Source organism: Aristolochia californica, unplaced genomic scaffold, assembly GCF_029961685.1.
Source record: "Aristolochia californica isolate CCGP_79_NKW_82.1479 unplaced genomic scaffold, dmAriCali1.0.hap1 SCAF_2, whole genome shotgun sequence".
Taxonomy (NCBI): Eukaryota; Viridiplantae; Streptophyta; class Magnoliopsida; order Piperales; family Aristolochiaceae; genus Aristolochia; species Aristolochia californica.
Window position 1 is genome coordinate 6822731 of NW_027181881.1, and position 21186 is coordinate 6843916.

The window sequence follows — 21186 nt, forward strand, 5'->3', positions numbered from 1 at the left end:
TCTCCAACTTCGTCCTTATGTAAGAAGAGAACTAAATTGGAAAAGTAGGAAATTTATATTTCTCCCAACAAATTTCATAATATTGCTGATTTTTTTCCATCTGTGTTTTTTTCCTTTTATTCCTTGTGAAAGAAGATAATCAAATTTAAAAGGATAGGAAATTTGAATTTTTCCTTGAAATTTTTTAATTTTTGCTAGGAAAATATTTTTTTAATTTTCCCTTCTTTTTCTTCTTCTCCTTCTTCTCTTTGTTTTCCTTGTGACAGAAGAGAGAAAAAATGGTTAAAATTGGTAATTAATATTTCTCCCAACAAAATTATGAAATTCGCCCGTAGAGATTTCCTTCTTCCAACGAATTTTTTAATTTCACTAGGAAAAGTTTTTGAAAGTTTCCCTTTACTAATTTATTCCTTTTATTTATTCTTTCTTCCCAATCTCCCTTTCCATATTTACATATTTATTCACATCTCATGCTCATAAACCCTCATGTAATTAAATCATTAATTAGCTAATTCAAGTGGAATGAAAGAAAAATAACCTTCTTACTTTCATTTTTGTTTCCTTATATAAATAACTATCATATATTTGTTTGATTCTTTAAAAAAATACACCCATTTTAAATAATCTTTCTTATTAATAAAATATTATAAGTGTAATCACACGTGTAAAATATTTAACAAGAAGCTATGGAAAAGAAGAATTTTCTTTTTTATTCTTCTTATTTCTTCTTGACATTAAAAAATGGTTAAGAAGTTACCTCTTATTTTAATTTTAATTTTATTATTTATATTTTTCTTACACAAATAGACCAAATATAAAGTTTTTATCATAATTTCCACTATATTATCATAATTGCCAAAATCTCATTGCAACGAAAGTAGAACAAATAAAAATCCCATTACATGTGCATGAACCCTTATTTAATTAAAAACTTTTGAATTTAATGGAAATATTAATTGGTTAATGTAATAATTACCTATAGATTAGTGATTAATTAATCAATAAACTAATTATTGTATTAATAAACCAAATAACTCATTTAATGTAATAAAATTATTTATTGAATTAATACTAGTTAATTAATTAGCAATTAATCCATTAAATAATTAAATAATTACTAATAAGGTAAGTAAATAATTAATTACCCCAACATCTGTGCTAATTAACTAATTAAAATATTTAATATAATAACTAATTAATTATTTAATCAAACAACTAATACTTAATTAAGTAATTAATTTTAAAATTATAATTATATAATTAAGTAATTAATTGAGTCAATTAATTAACTTAATAAGATTAATTGAGTCACAACCAATACTATTTAATTAATTAGAAATTAATCTATTTAGTAATTAAATAATTATTGATCAGGTAAGAAAAAAGTTAACTACCTCATCATTTGTGCTAATTAACCTAATAACCTATTTAGTATAGTAGTTAATCAATTATTTAATCGAACAAGTAGTAATTACTCAATTTATTAATAATTTAATATTCTAATAATATAATTAACTAATTAATTGATTCAATAATAGGATTAATGTAGTAGGTTAGAAAACCAAAATGAAATATTATTTGATTGCAGCAAAGTCATGTTCACCATAAGAATTGGAAAAGACGAATTATCAAATCGACATACCATAGCTGGCATAGCAATAAACAAGATCATTGATCAATTGAAACATAAGTGTAACCAATTGAAACGTTAAGTAACTAATCAATCATTTAGTGAAGTAATTAATTAACTAATGAAGTACTTAATCATGTCAGTAATTAAGTAGCCAATTGATTGTATTCGCTAGTCAATTACTTAATTGGTCGAATTACTTAAATTCTATAGTCAATTACATAATGCGATACACAATCAATATAAAGAAAATTGCATTTTCTTAAATAAATTGATAATATACTTAATCAACTGATAATTAATAATATATATTAATTAAGTATGCATTTAATAATTTAATAAACCTATAATTTTTCTTTTTCCTTTGCATTTTCTAACAACTAACAACTTATTGCTAGATTTTTTTTTCTCTTTTACTCATCCTTGGAAGATTAAATTAGAGTAAATTAATATAATCTGTATTACATATTATAAGCCTTTGACAACGTATTGCTAGATTTTTTTTTCTCTTTTACTCATCCCTTGGAAGATTAAAATAGTTCTATGCTTTGACCGTATACTAACTTGAAGAGAGAGAGAGAGAGAGAGAGAGAGAGAGGATTTACAAGTGACGTCACCAACGAAGAGAGTGAGGAAGAAGACTAATCACTCACTTGAGTAGAGTGGAAGAAAGAAGGAGAGAGTGACAAGAGAAAAACGACTTTAAAGAAGATAACATAGGTCATGTCACGTGGACCTCGATGTTATCTTTATCCATTCTTTCTTGATAACATAGGTCATGTCATCAGATGTCTGCTTATCTCTAGAATAAGACTGGACAAATAACAAAAGAATTAAATAAGTGAACTTCGAAGTGTTGATCTAAAGAGGAAATTGTAGAAAAAGTAGCAACGCGAGTGGACACTTGCTCTTGGATGCTCCTCTCCAACTGCTGGACAAAAAAGGATGTTAAAGAGAAAAAAACGGAAGACAGATGATTTAATAAAAAGGATCTTTTAAGAGAAAGTTGGAAACATATGTAACACAACTAGCCGTTCAATGTTTTAAACACTAACACAAATACTGACTCTCAATTGGATAAAATTTGATAAACTAAAATTAAGTCAGAGAAATCAGAGCCTTAACGGGTAATAACAGTTTCCACTTGTAAGGGCTGAAGCAAATAGCAAATCCACAGAAGATGACACCTACTATGAAGTTTCCTAGCTACCACAGAAAGGTATTCACAGCTTGGAAGACGTATGAAACCCAAGAATCAAGATAGTAAGTCACATGCTGTCTGCTGTCTGCTGTCCATATTTGATACCTTTGTCTTTATTTTTCTCGCTTTTAAGTGTTTTTTTCTTTCTTTTGGTTTAGTCTCTGAAGAAAAGCAATGAAGCTGTGACTAAGAGTAAGAGCTACCTGCATAGCGTGGCAACACGGAAACATACTAAACACTTCATAGCAAGTTGAATGTTCTGTCTACATGACATATTCAAATGTAGTTTGTCTTCAGCCATTCATTTTGACAAGGAAACTGACCGAATGTGAATCAGAAATTGACAAAGTTTTTCTCCTTCAAGCTTTCAACCGTGTCCTTGAGCCCCACCTCCAGAGGGATGAACTCGATGCCCAAGGCTTTTGCTCTCTCCTTTGAAATCTGGTATGTCGGCTCATAAGGATTGTCATCAACAGATCTGCCAACAAAGAACTGAATAAATCAGACACGATTTATATCTCATTCAATGACTACACAGATGAAGTTTAAGGTTTAACTTCTTCTAGGCCGCTCAGCTCTGTGTATTCAGATTAATCATTAGTGAGGTCAAACAGTGACTGAATAAAACAAATTACGTGGAAGGGGAGTGAACATGTATGAATTAGGAATGCAATCACAGAAGCATATGGAAACTTAGCAGAAAGCTTGGTCTCGTTGTCCTAAAACAAGACCTAGATTGCTTGAGAGTTACTACAGTACTTTCTGCACTCATGTATCCAGATGCAAGAGCTCATACTAAAAAATAACATTTTAAAAATCTCAACAATTAGTCAAAATATAAGCGGCACCCCACTGTAAGCTACTATCATCTGTTGTATTTTCAATCTCTTAACTGTGTAGAATAACTCAATGATTCCTTGTAGAAACTTCAACAATTGAAACCACGATAAACAAAATGAACTAAAATCTTACTTTTCAGGGAGTGGCAGATTGGAGTAAAGCTTTTGTAAAATGTCTACAATATCCGAGTAATGAGCAACTCTTTCAGATAAGCAATATCTTCCACTTGCTGAAGAAACCTCGTATGCCAGAATATGTGCCAATGCAACATCTCTCACATGAACCCAGCCAAATGTTGCATTAGGAAATGTAGTAGATCCTAAAGGAAGTACAGTGAGTAATTTACTTAGCAGAACAAACCAAGTTAACCTTAAAAAGAGTAAAATATACCACTTATTAAGTTCAAAATCGCCCCAGCACTTGTGTTGAGGGTTGGTTGCAGGAGAGGACCAATAACCATTCCTGGATTCACTGTGACCATGTCAAGTCCCTTCTCCTTAGCAAACTTCCAAGCAGCCTCCTCTGCTAATGTCTTAGAGAGTTCATACCAGGCCTAGAGATAAAAATAACATTTGGGAAGAAAGAAAAGAAACATATTTAGGAGCTTATTGAACCAACTTCAAAGTGATAAAATATAATTCAAGCATCTAAAACCCAGTGCAAGGAAACTTGCCAGAGGCTACAATGACACTACATTTTTAAGCATCTGATTGGGCAATCATCGTATAGAAACTATTAGAGTGGAATAAGAAAATGGTATATTAGTGATAAATATTCAATCAATGGCCTAAGTGGAACCACACCAGATGTTTGCACTATAACCCAAATTCCAAATATTAACAGAGCACAGCAGGGATGTGCTTGCAGAAGTAGAACAGTAGTTTGAACAATTCTGCAAGTAAATATATTAATCTAGCAAACAAGATAGCAAAACTATCTTAAATTTTTACCTTCATCGATCGACATAACTCTGGATTACTGAACCAAGTCTCATCAACCACTACATCTGGAGTTAGTGGCTTTCCTGTTAATTGAACTGCTGCAAGGGAGGATGTCACTACCACCCTTTTAACTGAAGAAGCTTTTGCACAGGAAGCAAGAACATTGAGAGTTCCTTTAACTGCAGGTGCAATTAATTCAGCCTGACATGGAAAATAAAAAATCCAACAATTGATCAATATGCGGATTGGCAGACACAAATTGAAAAGTTACTTTCAAAACATATACAAGAACAACAGAGGGAAATGTGATTTGGATATTTCAATCTATAAACAAGTATTCACAATCAAAATTTGATTGTTAATCTGAAGAAATCAAGTTTGGAAACAAGGAAGGCTATATAGACCTCCTACTATAAGACCTTGGTCCTAACAGTTTTGTAGATTTCTATATACCAATACATGCATGGCATGTACATGTCTGTCAAAGTCTCACATTGCGTAGGCAGATTACTCAACTTAATAATGTCCTGTTCAGATAAGACTTAAGCTTCTAAGGCTTGATTGGGACTTCCATGAAACTATTGAGAATGACTGAATCTTGTCAAGAATTAGAAGTTCACTTAGATCTTTTATTAAAATATGAAAATACATTTCTCCATAGTTGATTTCGCCTGTTTGATCTACTTCAAAACTACCACATTGGTAAACCCCATTCAGAATGTTTCTTAGTCCATTGGTGGAATGTAGACTATAAATCCCTATCCATGACAATCTAAGCGCTTTCTTATTTGAGTAAACCAGACCCAAGAAAAGCCATTGCTAATGCTTCAGAAATTTGCAAGGTTCTGAAAAATCATATCGATTTTTGTCTGTAGTATCAACCTCAGGATCTGTGGCGGCAAGAAAGAAGGGAGATGCTGTGTGGAATACTCCCTCGCAGCCATCTACAGCTGCATCAAATGCTCCCTCCTCCAATAAGTCTGCCTTCAACAGATGTAGCCTTTCAGGAGCTCCTTCCAGAGTTCGCAAGTGAAGCGTCTTCTTTGGATTGTCTGCAGTAACGAGAATACAGGTAATGAATAAAAAACGGAAAAAGTGACATCAAGCAAGTAAAGCCAGATCTGAATCAAAATATCATTCTTTTACTTTCTCATGAAAAAAATATAAACAAATCCTAGCAAGTTGGATCTTTTCTTTTCCATATCTTTTGCCCTTTTATACCTCGTTTCTCTGTGCACTTTTTTTTAAATCAAATTTCCAAATAAAGGCATAATTCGACATTTATCAACATGAACTGATCCTCTTTTCTCTGCGCCTGTCACACTTAAAGCCGATTCGCTTAGAAAAGCCTTCATGCATCGTCTACATCGATCATAGTTCAGCGGCTTAAAGGTAAAGATATCACTGACAAGTGTACTAATGGTAGTCTTGCTTGCAACTGACATTTCGCATATCGATCTTGATCAAGAATATGATCTCTCCCTCTGGTGCGCTAAAGAAAAAGAGGATCTCATGTATATAGATGTCAATATTGAAAGTATAATCACGTTTCTATTGCAGTAGCACAGAAAATACTAATACCATTTGATATTTTCAGTTCACATGCAGTTGCGTTTAGCCGAAAAAAAAGCAACAAACGGAAAAAGTCGGATAGAAGTTCTCACCGGGATTGCGGACGGTGGCCTTCACTGTGTAACCCCGCCCAAGAAGAAGCTTCACCAGCCAAGAAGCGATGAAACCAGATCCTCCAGTGACGCAGACGACTTTGCCGAGTCCACTCATCGCGGTTTCCTTCACTCTCTATCTCAGGCTGATCAAAGGGAGGAATCTTCCTTCACACTCTTTTATCTAAGTCGAGCGTTTTCCATTTTTAAGGGGACAAGAGGCTGCTCTCTCTCTCTTAAAGTCTACTTCGCTTCGATCTTCTTTGAGAACCAATCTTTCATTTTGATATTTTTAATTATTCTTTAATTATTTTCTTTATATCTCACACATATTCTTTAAAGAAATTATTTATTTTTAATAAAAATTCTTTTAAAAATAACATACAAATTTAATCTATACCATGATAACATACAAATTTTTAATGCAATTATGATGATATTCTTTGCGATGACATGGTGCAATTATGATGATATTATTGGTAGAAGAAAACAACATACAAATATAATCAGAATATTTGTACTCATTAATATTATTGGCCCAAGGCCCATCCCAAAATGATTAACCAAGTTAGGAAAACACTTTTTCAACTAATATACATAAGATCTTTGTACTCATTAATCTATGTGAGACTATTCTTTAATAATAGAAGTCGTATTTGAGACCTAGGGACATTGAGTTCCCCCAAACCATGTCTAATAAAGTGGCAAGACCATTCAACCTTGCATAGTATAATGAGCACGAAGATTAGCTCGTGTAACATAATAAAAGATGTTATTTTTTGTTGATATTATTTTAATTTTACAACCGAAAACACAAGAAGGAGGTGAAGATGCATTCGTTGTTGATCGATTCAAAATTAGAACAAAAAAGAGAAATTCTTCTGCCCTAAGGGCATGAGTCTCTTGTCATAGTAAAAAGTGACAATGGCAACGATTGTCTTTCAAAGGGCATAATGAGTTTGATGATTAAAGAAGTCAAGGTATGTTTTTTGAACTATTACAATTTTAGCTAATTATAGTCAAGATATTGCTCATGTTATTTTACATAATACTCCAAAAATCTCAAATTAGTTACAGTAAATGTTCAAAAGGTATTAGTTTATGTTGCTATCGTTGAAACAACTAATGTCTTTATTAAAATTTTTGAAGATGTATTATTTTAATACTCTATGTTTATGTGCATTGAGATATGTCAAATAAAGAATAGCTAATAGCTACTCTATGCTTATTGAGTTTTTTCTTGGCATAGTACATTTTTAACACCATTACTATGAAACTTTAAAAAAGGCATTAAGTAGTTGTGTCCTAAACATTGATTAATCATACCAAGATTATAAGGACAAAGATATGACAAGGCTACTAATATGCATGGAGAGTTAAATGAGCTTAAACCAAAGTGCATATTATATTTCTTAATGTTTTAAACATCAACTTTATTTAGCTATAGTTGTTGTTGTTGTTAAGACCAATATCAAATTGTTTTATTCTTTAACTTGCTTGCTACCATATTTAGCATTGTTGTAGCATCATATGTAAGCAACGTGACATCTTTCTTGAAAAGGAAGCTCTACAAATAACACTAGCACTATATAGTGAAATTAGCAGTGGAAGAGGTTTAACTTATAAAATAGGTTTGAAAAGACTTAGTGAGATTCATTGAGGTTCCTATTATAGTGCACTGATTCATCTAATTTTTATGTTTGCATGTGGTTAATGTGACAAATATTGTTATAGAAGTTGCTGAAATTCAGATTAATGAGTTGAAACATTGATGTTATTAGAAACAATATAAACATATGATTTTGTCATTAATTTTCATTTAATAAAAAGAATCTTAGGAATCACAAACATTGCAAAGAAAATATGAGATATTAACAATGTTATGAGATTAGTTAGTATTTTCATTATCCAAATGTATTTTCTTTAGTACAATTAATAGTACTTGACATACACTTATATCATTAGAAACTTATATCATCAACGTATACTTTATTTTACTTAATTAAGTAGAATCACCCAACTTGCTAACAAGATAGTTGAGATGGAAAAAAATATAGTCTATTTATTAATATTGATATTGCCCGTTACTACAACTACTACGGAGAGAACATTTTCTATAATGAAAATTATGAAAATTTAATGACTCAATAGAATGGAAGATCAATGTAATAATGGTAATTTGGTGATACACATGAAAAAGGTTGTGTTTGATGAGGTAGTAATAAGGTAGTAGAGTAACAATTTCAAATATGAAAAGTCGTTGAGGCAAACTCATTTATGAAAAGTCTTTTATGAACAATGTGTTATTTTTTCAAATCCTATTATTATATAATTAATCTGAAATTTTAGAACAGAAGTATTTTTACTAATCATTTTTATTTCAAGACTTCCCCCCTTTCCCTACCCATTTTTTTGGTTCTACCACAATATGTGTGTAATTTTAAAAATACACCACTTAAAAACTTTCAGATGCAAGTATGGGAGTACAAAAATGTTGCAGAATTCGCAAAGATGTGATTTAGGTATGGGTTTGTGAGCAAGAATAGGGTTAAAAATCCTTTCCTTTTATTGAGTATTCATGAGATTGGGGTTCTCGAGGTGGGTTTTGCTAACCCGACCTCCATTGTTGCCATTCCTACTTAACGTAGAAATTGATAAAATTGCTTGCCTCCAAGATTCGAGAAATTTTAGTAAAAATAATATAATTTATTAAACATTTAGTAAAGAGGATTTGTTTATTTATCTCAATAGATAAGTGTTGTGTTAAGTCAATTGTTATGCACTATTTTTTAAAAGGTAAAATTTTAAATAGGATATCCTTAGATAGCATATTCAATTATGTCCTTTTCATGTCAATAGGTCATTATAACCTTTTGATTAAAAAAATTTAATAGATATTATTTCTTGGTATAATAATTTTGATTTTGAAGTTTTTATATTTTAAAAATAGTAATATAATCAATAGCACATGTGTATTTGGTAGGTATCTTATTAAATAGTGAGGGTTAACAAGAGGGGAGCCCTTCCCCTTGTCGCTCCTCTCTCTAATACATCTCACTAACAAAACGAGAAAGATGGGGGAGTGGAAGACTCCTTCCACTCTGTCACATCAAGAGGGCTAGTTTTGCCCCTTCATGCAATCATGAAAATAAAGGAAAGGCAATATTTCCCCTTCTTCCCCTTATGCCTCCATTTCTCTTTTGTTTGTGTTGTTGAGTAGTTATGGAAGAGTCTTACATGACTTTCGCAATAAAAAGTCTCACAGAGCCACAATTCATATGGTTGAGTCTTACAGGAGTCTAATGGAAAGAATTCTCATAGAAGTGTCTAAGTTAAAAGGTGTTTTTTTCCTATTTGAATCTTCTATTCATATTCAGTTGTTTAATTACTCTAGAATTTATCTTTAAGTGTTGAACTTAGGTGTAATTGAGACATAGGTATATTAATTGTAATCTGATTCTACTTATTTTCTCTAATATAAATAGAGGGTTATTGTACTTAGGTATAATCAAGTCAATGAATTATTCTCTTTTCTAGAAATTCAATATGGTATCAGAGTAGGTTCTTTGAGTTGACTTAGTCAATCCAAGACAATATAGCACTTACTCAAGTGTGATCCTTAAGTTTAGTTTCATTGTTTACTCGTTTAGTGTAGTCCTATATGTGTTTCAATTAGATTTTCCAGTTCTTTTGTTCCCCCTAAATTTCTACGTTGTTGTAAACTAGTTATTTTTCACTAGCTTCTTCTTGTTTCTTAGAACCTATTGTTGCTTTATCCTTTACCTACTGCCCTTCCTAGATGGTCACAAGATGTTGTGCTTTATCTGCCTATTCAATTCCGTCCACTTATCAAAGTTGTTTCATCAATGTTCACCAAATCTCCCTTTAAGGCCCAAAATCTCTTTAGCAAGCAACTTGATTTGCACACAAGGCACTCCTATTGTTTTAAAATATCCCAAGAAAGTAGTCGATTCAAGTTTGGCACATGCGAATCAGTAGCCAGTGAAAAGAATCCCTCAACACTTCTTTTATAACTGTATTTCCGGTTCATAGTCAAATGGAAATTCTTGTGTTGTTGATGCTAGAGGAAGTTGTAGGTCTAGTTTATCATTGATTGTGGTCTCTCCATTTCCCCCATCTTTGTTTCCTTTATTTGTGGTGAAGTAGTAGTGGCTAAGATGGGACTAACTAGCTGGAGGCCAAGTTCTTGCAATAAAGAAGTGATAAAAGGCATAAGTGAATTTGAGCAGAAACTTGAGCTCTATCAAAGGTTAAAGAGATCATTGCACCTTTAGCTATCAAACTGAATTCTTGATGAAGAAGAACTCTATCCAGCAACCTCTTTGATTTTTCGAATGAGTCCTAGTTGGAGGAGAATAATTGAGTTGCCTAGAAGATAATTGAGTTGTCTTTCTTCTAGGAGAAAAACCAATAAACATATGAAGAGAGCCAATAGGTTCTTTGAAGCCTATATCTAAATTGACAATTTTTTCTACATTCAGAAGAAGGATCTTGCCCTGCTTTGATGGATTTTCTATAAATGGCATTGTTGAACCAGCAACAAGTCGAAAGGTTTTAGCTCATGATTTTTGGTGATGGAGGAACAAGGGAAATGACCTTTGCAGGCATCTCATTGGAGTGTTTGAGAAGAAGTATGAACTTACCATTGGCATTGAGGTTCATCCTTTGGATTTATTCACGGATTGTGTTAAGTTTAGTTTTCATTGCTGGGATACAACTAGACAAGATAAGTTTTCATGGGCAGTGTGCCAATATAATGTTTGATGTTTGTTAGATTTATGATCCCATGATAGGTACTCAGCCAAGAGGGTGACAAAAAAGGAGAGGATGAAGGAAGAGAAGAAGAAAAGGAGAGGATGAAGGAAGAGAAGAGAGAGATGGCTAAGGAGAAGAAGAAGAAGAAGAAGAAGAGAGAGAGAGAGAGAGAGAGAGAGAGGGGGGGGGGGGGGGGGGGGTTTGAGAGAAAAGTGTAAGGATGAATTTGATAAAGAAGAGGAGAGACTTAATGATCTGCCCCTTGCCTTGAGTCTCTATTTATAGTATATGAAGAAGGTTATAATGTCTACATTACCTTTAGGACTACAAGCTCTCAAAAGGAAAAGATATAAGTAAACATACATCATCTTCTGTATTTACACCCATGTGCCATCCATATGAGAAGGACACTAATTTACACCCTTTGCAATCTCTTTGATGTAAAGAAGGTATTTACCTTAATGCCCCTTAGAGATGTCTTCCAACACTCCCCCTCAAGCTGAGGAGAGAAAACATCGTAGATACCCAGCTTGTTGTTTATAGTGGTTTGTATCTTGGATGTGACCTGTTTCATGAGTATATTTTCTGCTTGTCCTCTAGATGAAATATATTTGGGAAAAATGAAGCTAGCCTGAAATTTTTCTTGTATGATGTGGAAATCTACCTCAATATATTTTTTCTCTCGTGGAAGACTAGATATGAAGTAATATGAATGGCTTCCAAGTTCTCACGAGTTCCATAAAGGGTCTTTTTGTGGAACCCTAATTTAGTGAGGAGAGATTTGATCTATAGAAGATCACTGACTACATAGGCCATAACCCTGTATTCTACTTCAGCACTAGATCTAGCAATCACATTATGCTTTTACTCCATCTAACTAAATTCCCTTCAACTAAAGTGCAATAGAGGTGGACTTCTTGTCATCAGGTGATACTACCCAATCTGTATCTGCAGATCCTTCAATGTTGAGGTGACCTTGACATTTATATAGAAGTCCCTTGCTGAGAGCTCCTTTTATGTAGAATCCTCTAGAGCTTTCCAGTGAATAACTTGTGGTTTATGCCTATACTAACTAAGCACACTTACGACATATGCTAAATCTGGGTTGTTTACTATATGATAGATAAGTTTGCAAGAAGTCTCTGATATTTTCCTTCATCCACATATTTGTTGGAGCTTGAACACAACATGGTGTTAGCATCCATAGAAGTATCTTCCGGTTGACATCCCATCATCCATGTGTCTTCTAGCATATCAAAAAAATATTTCCTCTGAGATAAGATAATTCCATATTTTGATTGGAAGACCTCAATACTCAAAAAATAGTTTAGAAGTTCAAGGTATTTTGTTTTGATTTCCTTGCATATATTCACTTTGACTTCTTGTATTCTTTTCACATCACTACAAGTTAAGACAATATCATCTACATAAATCACCAATAATACCCTTCCCTTCGAGGTGTTCTTGAAAAACACAAAATGATCAACTGATCATCTATGGAATCCGAACCGCAACATAGCTTGGCTAAATTTGTCGAACGAAGCCCGATGAGACTGTTTTAAGCTGTATAGTGATTTCTTCACTCTGCATACCAACTCCTCCTTAACCACAAAACTAGGTAGTTGATGTATATAGATCTCCTCCTTGATATCACCATTTAAAAAGGCATATTTTCATCGAGTTGATACATGCGAAGAAAAATTTACAACAAGTGATAATAGGATTCATATAGAATTTAAATTGGCCACTAGGGAGAAGGTTTCCTCATAATCAACTCAATAGCACTGAGTGTAGCCTTTAGCAATGAGACAGGCTTTAAGACGAGCCATAGAATCATTGAGATTGTGCTTGATGGTAAAAACCCATTTACAGCCCATGGGTTTCTTCACGGAAGGAAGCGGAACCAAGGTCCATGTTTGATTCCCATATAAAGCATTCATTTCTTCTTCCATTGTTGCCTTCTATCCTAGATGTCTCAGAGCCTCCTAATATGTCTGTGGGACAGATACAAAGGAGATGGATGCAAGAAATTGACAACAAAGAGAAGACAATCGATGGTGAAAAACAAAAATTGGTATAGAGATGAGAAGTTGAGGGCCAAGCCACGTGCAAGTCCTAGGTTCCTTTTTTAGAGCTATGTGCCAAGTATGAAATTGAGGGGTAAAGATGATAGGTGAAGATGGGCTTACCTCAGAGGGATCTGTAAACTCCATTGGTGTAGTATCGACCGTTGCTTTAGGGGTTTGAAGGAGATCTTCATGCGCATTACGCAGTTCATGTCCTGGTGTCGTTAGGGGGCGCCGAAATTCATCTCATGTACATGAATATACATGAATCAGAAGTTCATGTCCCAAGAGTAAACGGCGGAAAGCACTTTCCGCCCGATTTTGAGAATCATCTACATGACTCTCGCGCGGGGCTGTCTTTCGGGGCTCTCTTTGTCGCACACCTCTCTGCCATTGCATTCCCGTAGCCCTCTCTCATTCTCTGCTCCCTCTCTGCCATTGCATTCCCGCAGCCCTCTCTCATTCTCTGCTCCCTCTCTCATTCCCGCAACCCTCTCTCGTCTCCAATCCCGCAACCCTCTCTCGTCTCCATTCCCGCAGCCCTCGCTCGTCTCCGTTCCCGCAACCCTCTCTCATTCCCGCAACCCTCTCTCATTCTCTGCTCCCTCTCTCGTCTCCATTCCCGCAGCCCTCTCTCATTCCCGCAGAGCATGGGAGGTCGAGCTCTATTGCAGAGCTTCTCGGCCTCCCTCTCTTCTCCCTCTCGGCGTACCGTCAGAGCGCCGCCTCTGTCGGCATTGCCCGCCGCCGTCGCCTTTGCCTAGCCCATCCCCGTCGCCATCGCCGTTGCCTGCTGGCTCACTGCAAAGGAAGACGAAGATGTTTAATTTTTCCTAAGTTAGGAAAAATTAAACTATCTTCATAAAAATCATTAATTTATAATTTTTATTTATAAAATAATTATTTTGATTTTACAATTACTATATTAAAATAGTGATTTAATATTCGTAATTAAAATGTTGTTAAAATAAATATTTGATAAATTATTTTGGCATAATTATCCGATTGCTATAGTTAATTAAACCAATGGTTTTAAATTTTGTGATAATATATTATTAATTAATAATACATAAAATATATTTTGTACAAATATATTGTGTGTTAAAGTTATGATTAGATCAATTTTTTCTCTTAAAATATTCATTTTTAGGTTAAAGTATATCATATGTTATTAAGAAATTAATAACTTAACGTATTACTTTCGTTTTTTTATTTATAACGTTATTTATTTATTATTTGTAATTAATCATATACATATTTCATTGGCTCATGTAATTATCATATTAATGCATAATAAAATATCAAATTCAATTAATAAATATATTAATATATTTATTTATACATTAAATAACTTATTTGCGTAGTAATAATGGTTGTTTTACCTAATTTGGGGTTTAAGGATTATGTTGTAATTAAGTGCACTGTAAAGGTTTAGAGATTCTCTTGTTTTTAATGTTTTTCTCGTGTTGGGGCACTAACACTGGAAACTGTTTTCCAGTGCACATGAAGTTGTCAACACTAACACCAAGTGCGAAGATGATCTTCATGTACATGACTGACATGATCTTCATGTTGGACATGAACTTGATCTTCAAGAATCCATTTGGGGCACTAACCCCCCGAAGAGACTGATTGAGAATCAATTAAGAATCATTGCCCTGTTTAGGGCCTTCCTTGCAGAGGAATTTGACCCTCCATTATAGGAGCTAATCAAGCTAAATCATTCATTTCCTGTACAAATCAAATATCTTGTTATCAATTGTAAATGCATGTAATTGGGATATCACTCTTATAAATTAATGAAAGCATAGCACCAGTGTGGTGAATTTTTAAATCGTTCTCATGGTATCAGAGCTCCATTTGGATTAACATCCCATGATCCTCATGGCCTCAAAATTTTCTTCCGATCTCCTCCCCTTCAACGCCTTGATTCATATGGTCAATATCAAGCTCTCGTCCTCAAATTATCTTCTATGAAAGAGTCAATTTCTTCCCCTTCTTGATAGCCAAAGATTACTGGCTCACGTCGATGGCACCCTTGAGCCACCACCTCCGTTTGATCCTCCCTCCTCTCAGACTTCAAATCCCAAATTTCAGGCATGGAAAGCGATGACCAACGCTGCCTCAGCCTTCTGCTGTCGTCTGTTTCCAAAGAAGCCATGGCCGAAGCTGTTGGCCTGACCACATCCCGAGAGGTGTGGATTGCTCTAGAAAATTCCTTCAACCACCGATCGAAGGCTCATGAAATTCGTCTCAAAGACAACCTCCAACTGATGAAGCGCAACAGCTGTCCGGTCAGCACATATGCCCGTGCGTTCAAAGCACTGTTCGACCAACTCCATGCCATCAGTCGTCCCATTGATGACACCGACAAGGCTCATTGGTTCCTCCAAGGTCTCGGCCTGGAGTTTTCCGGCTTTTCCTCAGCCCAAATGGCCAAAAAACCTCTCCCCTATTTTTTCGATTTGGTGTCCCATGCCGAAAGCTTCAAAATCTTCTAGAAATCCTTCGAGCCTTCGGCGACGGTGACTCCCAAGGCTGCCTTCACAGCCAATCGAGCTCCCTCCCATCGTTCCATCGGCTCCTCTGGCCCGAATCGTGGCCGTGGAAATCATCATGGCAATTCTTCTAGCCACGGGTAGAGCCCCTTCTTCAATCACGACTAGGGCAATGGATCGGGCGGCAATTCCGGCCATGGCCAAGGTCGTTCCACCATCAGCTACCGTCGCCGACCACCGCGCTCCCAATTCTGCCCCTAGGAAGGGCATTATGCTGACCGTTGTCTACAACGGTACTCTAAGAAAGACGACTCTCGCCAAGAAGCACGTTTCACTGAATCATTTAATTTAGCTTCCTCTATGTCCGAACATGTATCTTTGGACTAGTTCGTCGACACTGGAGCCTCGGCCCACATGACCCCGACCCACACTTCTCTAGATCATTCTGTCACCTACACGGGTAAGGATTGTGTAATTATTGGGAATGGTGTGTCTCTCCCTATTACTCATACCGGTCATCTTTCCCCTTCGTCAGATATTAAATTATTAGATGTTTTGGTGGTTCCCCATCTTACTAAAAATCTTTTGTCCATTAGTAAATTAACGCATGATTTTCCTTTATATGTTACATTTACTAATGATTTTTTACTATTCAAAATCGCCAAAGGGGAAAGGTGGTGGCAACCGGTAAACGTGATGGAGGCTTATATGTGCTAGAGCGTGGCAATTCAGCCTTTCTGTTTGTTTTAAAAAATAAATCTTTGCATGCTTCCTATGATTTATGGCACGCTCGTTTAGGACATGCTCATTATTCCGTTCTTTCTTTCTTAAATAACAAGGGCCAACTTCATCTTACTTCGTTATTACCATCTCCAAAATTATATGATACATGTCAACTATCCAAAAGTCATCGTTTACCTTATTTTCGCAATGAAAAAAAGTCCTCTCATGTGTTAAATTTAATTCATTGCGATATATGGGGTCCTTCACCCATCACATCGCATTTGGGGTTTATCTATTATGTTTTGTTTATTGATGATCATTCTCTCTTTACTTGGATTTATCCGTTGAAATTGAAATCTGATTTCTACAATCAATTTCAAAATTTTGTGGAAAACCAACATTCCACTCGTATCAAAATTTTTCAAAGTGGTAGTGCCGAATTTATTGGTAATCGTTTTCAAAACCACCTTCGTACTTATGGAATTCATCATCAGCTATCATGTCCATATACCCCTGCTCAAAATGGTCGCGCTGAACGCAAACACAATCATATTACTGAAACTGGTTTGGTTCTGCTATTTCATCCCATATGTCTACTCGCTTCTGGGTTGACGCTTTTAACATGCTGCCTACATCATCAACCGCTTACCCACACCACTTCTGGGAGGTTAGTCCCCTTTTGAAATTCTTTATGTCTTTCTCTAGATTATGCAAATTTTTATCCTTTCGGTTGTCGTGTTTATCCATATTTACGTGATTATATGCTTCATAAATTTCTTTGCAAAGTCTACCTTGTCTCTTTCTAGGATATAGCTCCTCGTACAGGGGTTTTCGTTGTCTTGATCCCATCACTTCTCAGATATATATCACTAGACATGCTCAGTTTGATGAAACTCATTTCCCATCCTTAGCTTCTTCTCAAGCTCAACCCCTGTCCTCCCTCCAATATTCCAATTTTCTAGAACCTAGTTCTTCCTCTCCTGACATACCCCCATCTCTTCCAGCACCCCATTCCCGACATATTACTCCATACGGCTCTCGTTCGTGTGTTATTTGTACTGATCCTTCACTTTTAGTCTTTCATCGGCACTCTGACATCCTTTATTTGCTCTTATATGTTGATGATATTATTATTATGGGCAACAACCCCTCTCTTCTTGATAGCTTTGCCAGCAAGCTACACCCACCGCACGACATCCTTGCTCGGGCTCAATTACTTGACAACAAGCCTGTTTACACTCCTATGGTGGTTTCTCAGCATCTATCCTTTGATGGTCAGCTATTTTTGGATCCTACTCTTTACCGATTTGTTGTTCGTGCTCTTCAGTATTTGACCATCACGTGTCCCGATATTTTTCATGTTGTCAACTCAGTGAGTCAATATCTACACTCTCCCACTGCTGACCACTTCCTTGTTGTTAAGCGCATTCTTCGGTATGTCAAAGGCACTCTCCATTATGGTCTGTCCTTCCGTCCATCTGCTTCACCGGGATCTTTAGTTGCTTATTTTGATGCTGACTGGGCTGGATGTCCCTGACACTCGCCGCTCCACCTTGGGTTACTCTATTTACCTTGGTGACAACTTAGTCTCCTGGAGTGCCAAGAAGCAACCTACAGTTTCTCATTCCAGCTGTGAGTCTGAATATCGTGCTCTTGCTCTCACTGCCGCCGAACTTCTCTGGTTCACCCATCTTCTTCGTGATCTCAAAGTTCCCATTCCCGAGCGGCCACTACTCTTATGCGATAACAAAATCGCTCTTTTCTTGAGCTCCAACCCTGTTGTCCACAAGCGGGCCAAACATGTTGAGTTAGACATTCACTTTCTGCATGAACTTGTTGTTGCTGGAAAGATTTGCACTCAATATGTGCCCTTTCACTTATTGGTTGCAAATATCTTCACCAAAAGCGTCTCCTGGCCTTTATTTCAATTTTTTTGATTCAAGCTACACGTTTGTCCTAATCCAACGCTTAGCTTGTGGGGGGTTGTTGAAGATACTGCCTTAAGAGACTGATTGTGAATCAATTGAGATTCATTGCCCTGTTTAGGGCCTTCCTTGTAGAGGAATTTGATCCTCCATTACACGAGCTAATCAAGCTAAATCATTTCTTTCCTATACAAATAAAATATCTTGTAATTAATTGTAAACCCCTATAATTGGGATATCACTCTTATAAATTAATGAAAGCATAGCACCCCAATAGTGTGGTGAATTTTTAAATCGTTCTCACACATCAAGTGGCCCAACAGGTCTCAGAGTTGTTTGAATCGATGAGAGTCCTAGAGGAACATCTTTGGAAGAATAAAATGATGTGTCCTAAAAAACATTAACATCCCTAGAAATAAGTACATTATGAAGAGAAGAATTATAATAGACATAACCCTTTGGGTATGTGTGTAACCAAAGAAGATACACTTAAAAGACTTAGGATCAAGCTTACTCTTATGGGGGGGGGGGTGGGTATGACTTGAACAAAACTTGTGCATCCAAAAAATTTTAAGGGAAGAGAGATAGGATCTTCATTAGGAAATAACAATGAATAAGGGAATATAGTATAAAATACCTCAAAATTTGGAGCTCTCTGTTACTGGTCGAACCTTTTCTTTGCAATCTGACCTTCACTGCTTCAAATATCAATTTCTCTTTGTAGTTAACACCGATTGGAAAAAAATTATTTTTCCTTGACAAGTAGACTCGAATATATTTTCTTCAATATATAATATGAAATGTGAATATAAAAATCCTAACGAGTTTAGGGACAAAAAAGAGATAAATACGAAACCTAAAATGCTTGAAATAATAGATTAGAAAAGGATGACATTATCTTTGTGGGTTGACCGAGTCAACTCACAAAACCTGCTCTCATACCATGTTGAATTTATGGAAAAGAGAAATACTTCATTGATTTATTATAATCAAAGTACATGAACTTCTATTTATAATTGAGGAAAGTAGTGGAGTCCAATTACAATAAAACTACCTTTGTCCCAATTACACCCAAACTCTAACATTTAAAGATAAGTCTTAGCTTAATTAAATAACTCAATATAAATAGAAGACAACATAACTCAAACTAGAACTCTTCTATGAGAACGTGACCTTAAGATAAAGATGCGAGTTCGTGACTATCTTTGCGGGTCCAACTTGATCTTCTAATCAGCTCATTGTTATCTTTGTGAGTCCTTCTTGATCTTCCAACCAACTTGTGGTTATCTTTGTGACTCTCACTTGATCTTCCAACTTATGTGGTAAGGATGCCAACTCAAGGTAATCATGGTGGGTCCTACTTCTTATGGGTTTGGGCCCATCTTTCCTTGGTCGTGTGGGCTTGGGCCTATCTTCTAACACAACGGACTAGTTGGATTTGAGATCAAAATCCCTTTGGTAAGAAAAAATAGTCATAATCTCAAGGCTGATCCTATGCTCGCATGCTGGGTGCGGGAGGCTGGAGACACGAAGAACCAGAAACCTCCTCGACAAAAAGCCCAAGACGAAGATCGTCGGCAAAACTTGGTCATGCGTCGTGCTTATGGACTTGGGCCAAGATCGATGGACGATGAGTTGGGCCCGTTTGGATAGATCTTTCAAAATGATAATTTTATTTTTTGTCTTCCTAGGCATCACAAACATCTCTTCATTTTGTTTTACATGAAGGCAAAGGATTCAACTGTCAGACAGTGGAGACTTTCTTCTCAGGAACTATGCAAAGAAAGCCAAAGAGCTAAAATATTCACGGAGTTGATGTAGATGACTTAAACAATTAATCAGACACTCTAAAAGTTTCTAAGAACTATAAAAAAAGAATCATCAATATGACAAAGAAAAAAAAGGTTTCTTGAATCCTGAAAGACCATACTACGAGTCTTGAAAATCAATGCTTTGATACCATGTCGATTTTCAGGACTCCATAAATTTAGCTTATGGAGAAAAAGAGAGAGATACCCATTCGGAGAAAATAGGAGGAAGAAGAAGTTATAGACTTATTTTCCTAACCCTTCTCCTGAAGCTCAATTTATAGATTAATGAAATTAAACTATTACAATTATGCCCCTAGAACTTAAACCTAATTACATCAATGCCATCTCTATGAGACTCTTTATTTACCATCCTGCTATCATTGTATGGACATATGGGCCTTCTCCTTGATCTGTGGGCCTTCCTTGGTCTTAAAGCTTTGAGCCTATCTTCTAACACACTTGAATGTGTGGGCCTTTCTTAGTCACATGGGCTTGGACCCATCTTCCAACTGTACCCAAGACTCAAATCCTCAGCTTAGCTTCTCTTCCCTCCTTTTATGATATAAGTGCTACACTTTGACATATCTTGGATCCATCCACCACCTACCAAGTTGATGTCTCTTCAGCCATGTACTGAAATAATAGAGGTGGAAATTCTAGTGATCAGGGACGAGGAAGAAATACTAGCGATGGTTGTGGAAGAGGTGGTAGAATGGACAAAGATCTTCTCGATCTAAAAATCTAACTTGTTCTCATTGTGGGAAAGTAGGTCACATAGTAGACACTTGTTGGAAAATCCATGGGAAACCAGTCTGAGTTACAACCAACCAAGCTTCTACCAATAGTGGGGACAAGGTAGAGAATAGACCAGACATATCTAAAGGTTAAAAAAATATATCCGAAGAAGATTTAAACTTCAATGGATGAAGAGTATGATGATATCTACCTCAAAAAAGACCCCTCCCACTACAACATCTACAACTATCTCTGGTATGATCTCAGCTACTTCACCCTCTCCATCCAGGATTATTGACTATGCAGCCTCTGAGCACTTGAAAAGTAATGGTAACCTTCTGAGTTCTATGTCCCCTTGTTTGATTGATAAATTTGT

The 21186-nt window shown here is 35.7% G+C and overlaps 1 protein-coding gene across 1 annotated transcript; it reads right to left on the reverse strand.

Moving 5' to 3' along the window:
* Positions 1-3047: 3047 nt before the first annotated feature.
* LOC137955514 (phenylacetaldehyde reductase-like) lies at positions 3048-6463 on the reverse strand. Its single transcript, XM_068802488.1, has 6 exons — positions 6277-6463; positions 5495-5664; positions 4622-4813; positions 4062-4224; positions 3804-3990; positions 3048-3309 (listed from the first exon to the last, which is right to left on the reverse strand). The coding sequence occupies exons 1-6, from the start codon at positions 6392-6394 to the stop codon at positions 3165-3167; spliced, it is 975 nt and encodes a 324-aa protein (XP_068658589.1). The 5' UTR covers positions 6395-6463; the 3' UTR covers positions 3048-3164.
* Between the last annotated feature and the right edge of the window lie 14723 nt (positions 6464-21186).

What these genes read in the sequence shown, in the direction of transcription:
- LOC137955514 (XM_068802488.1), bottom strand. Translation starts at nt 6,394, where the DNA reads ATGAGTGGACTCGGCAAAGTCGTCTGCGTCACTGGAGGATCTGGTTTC. An exon ending in AGTTATGTCGATCGATGAAG is followed by an intron (nt 4,225 to 4,621) that starts GTAAAAATTTAA and finishes TTTTATCTCTAG; the next exon opens with GCCTGGTATGAACTCTCTAA. An exon ending in GATTTTGAACTTAATAAGTG is followed by an intron (nt 3,991 to 4,061) that starts GTATATTTTACT and finishes TACTTCCTTTAG; the next exon opens with GATCTACTACATTTCCTAAT.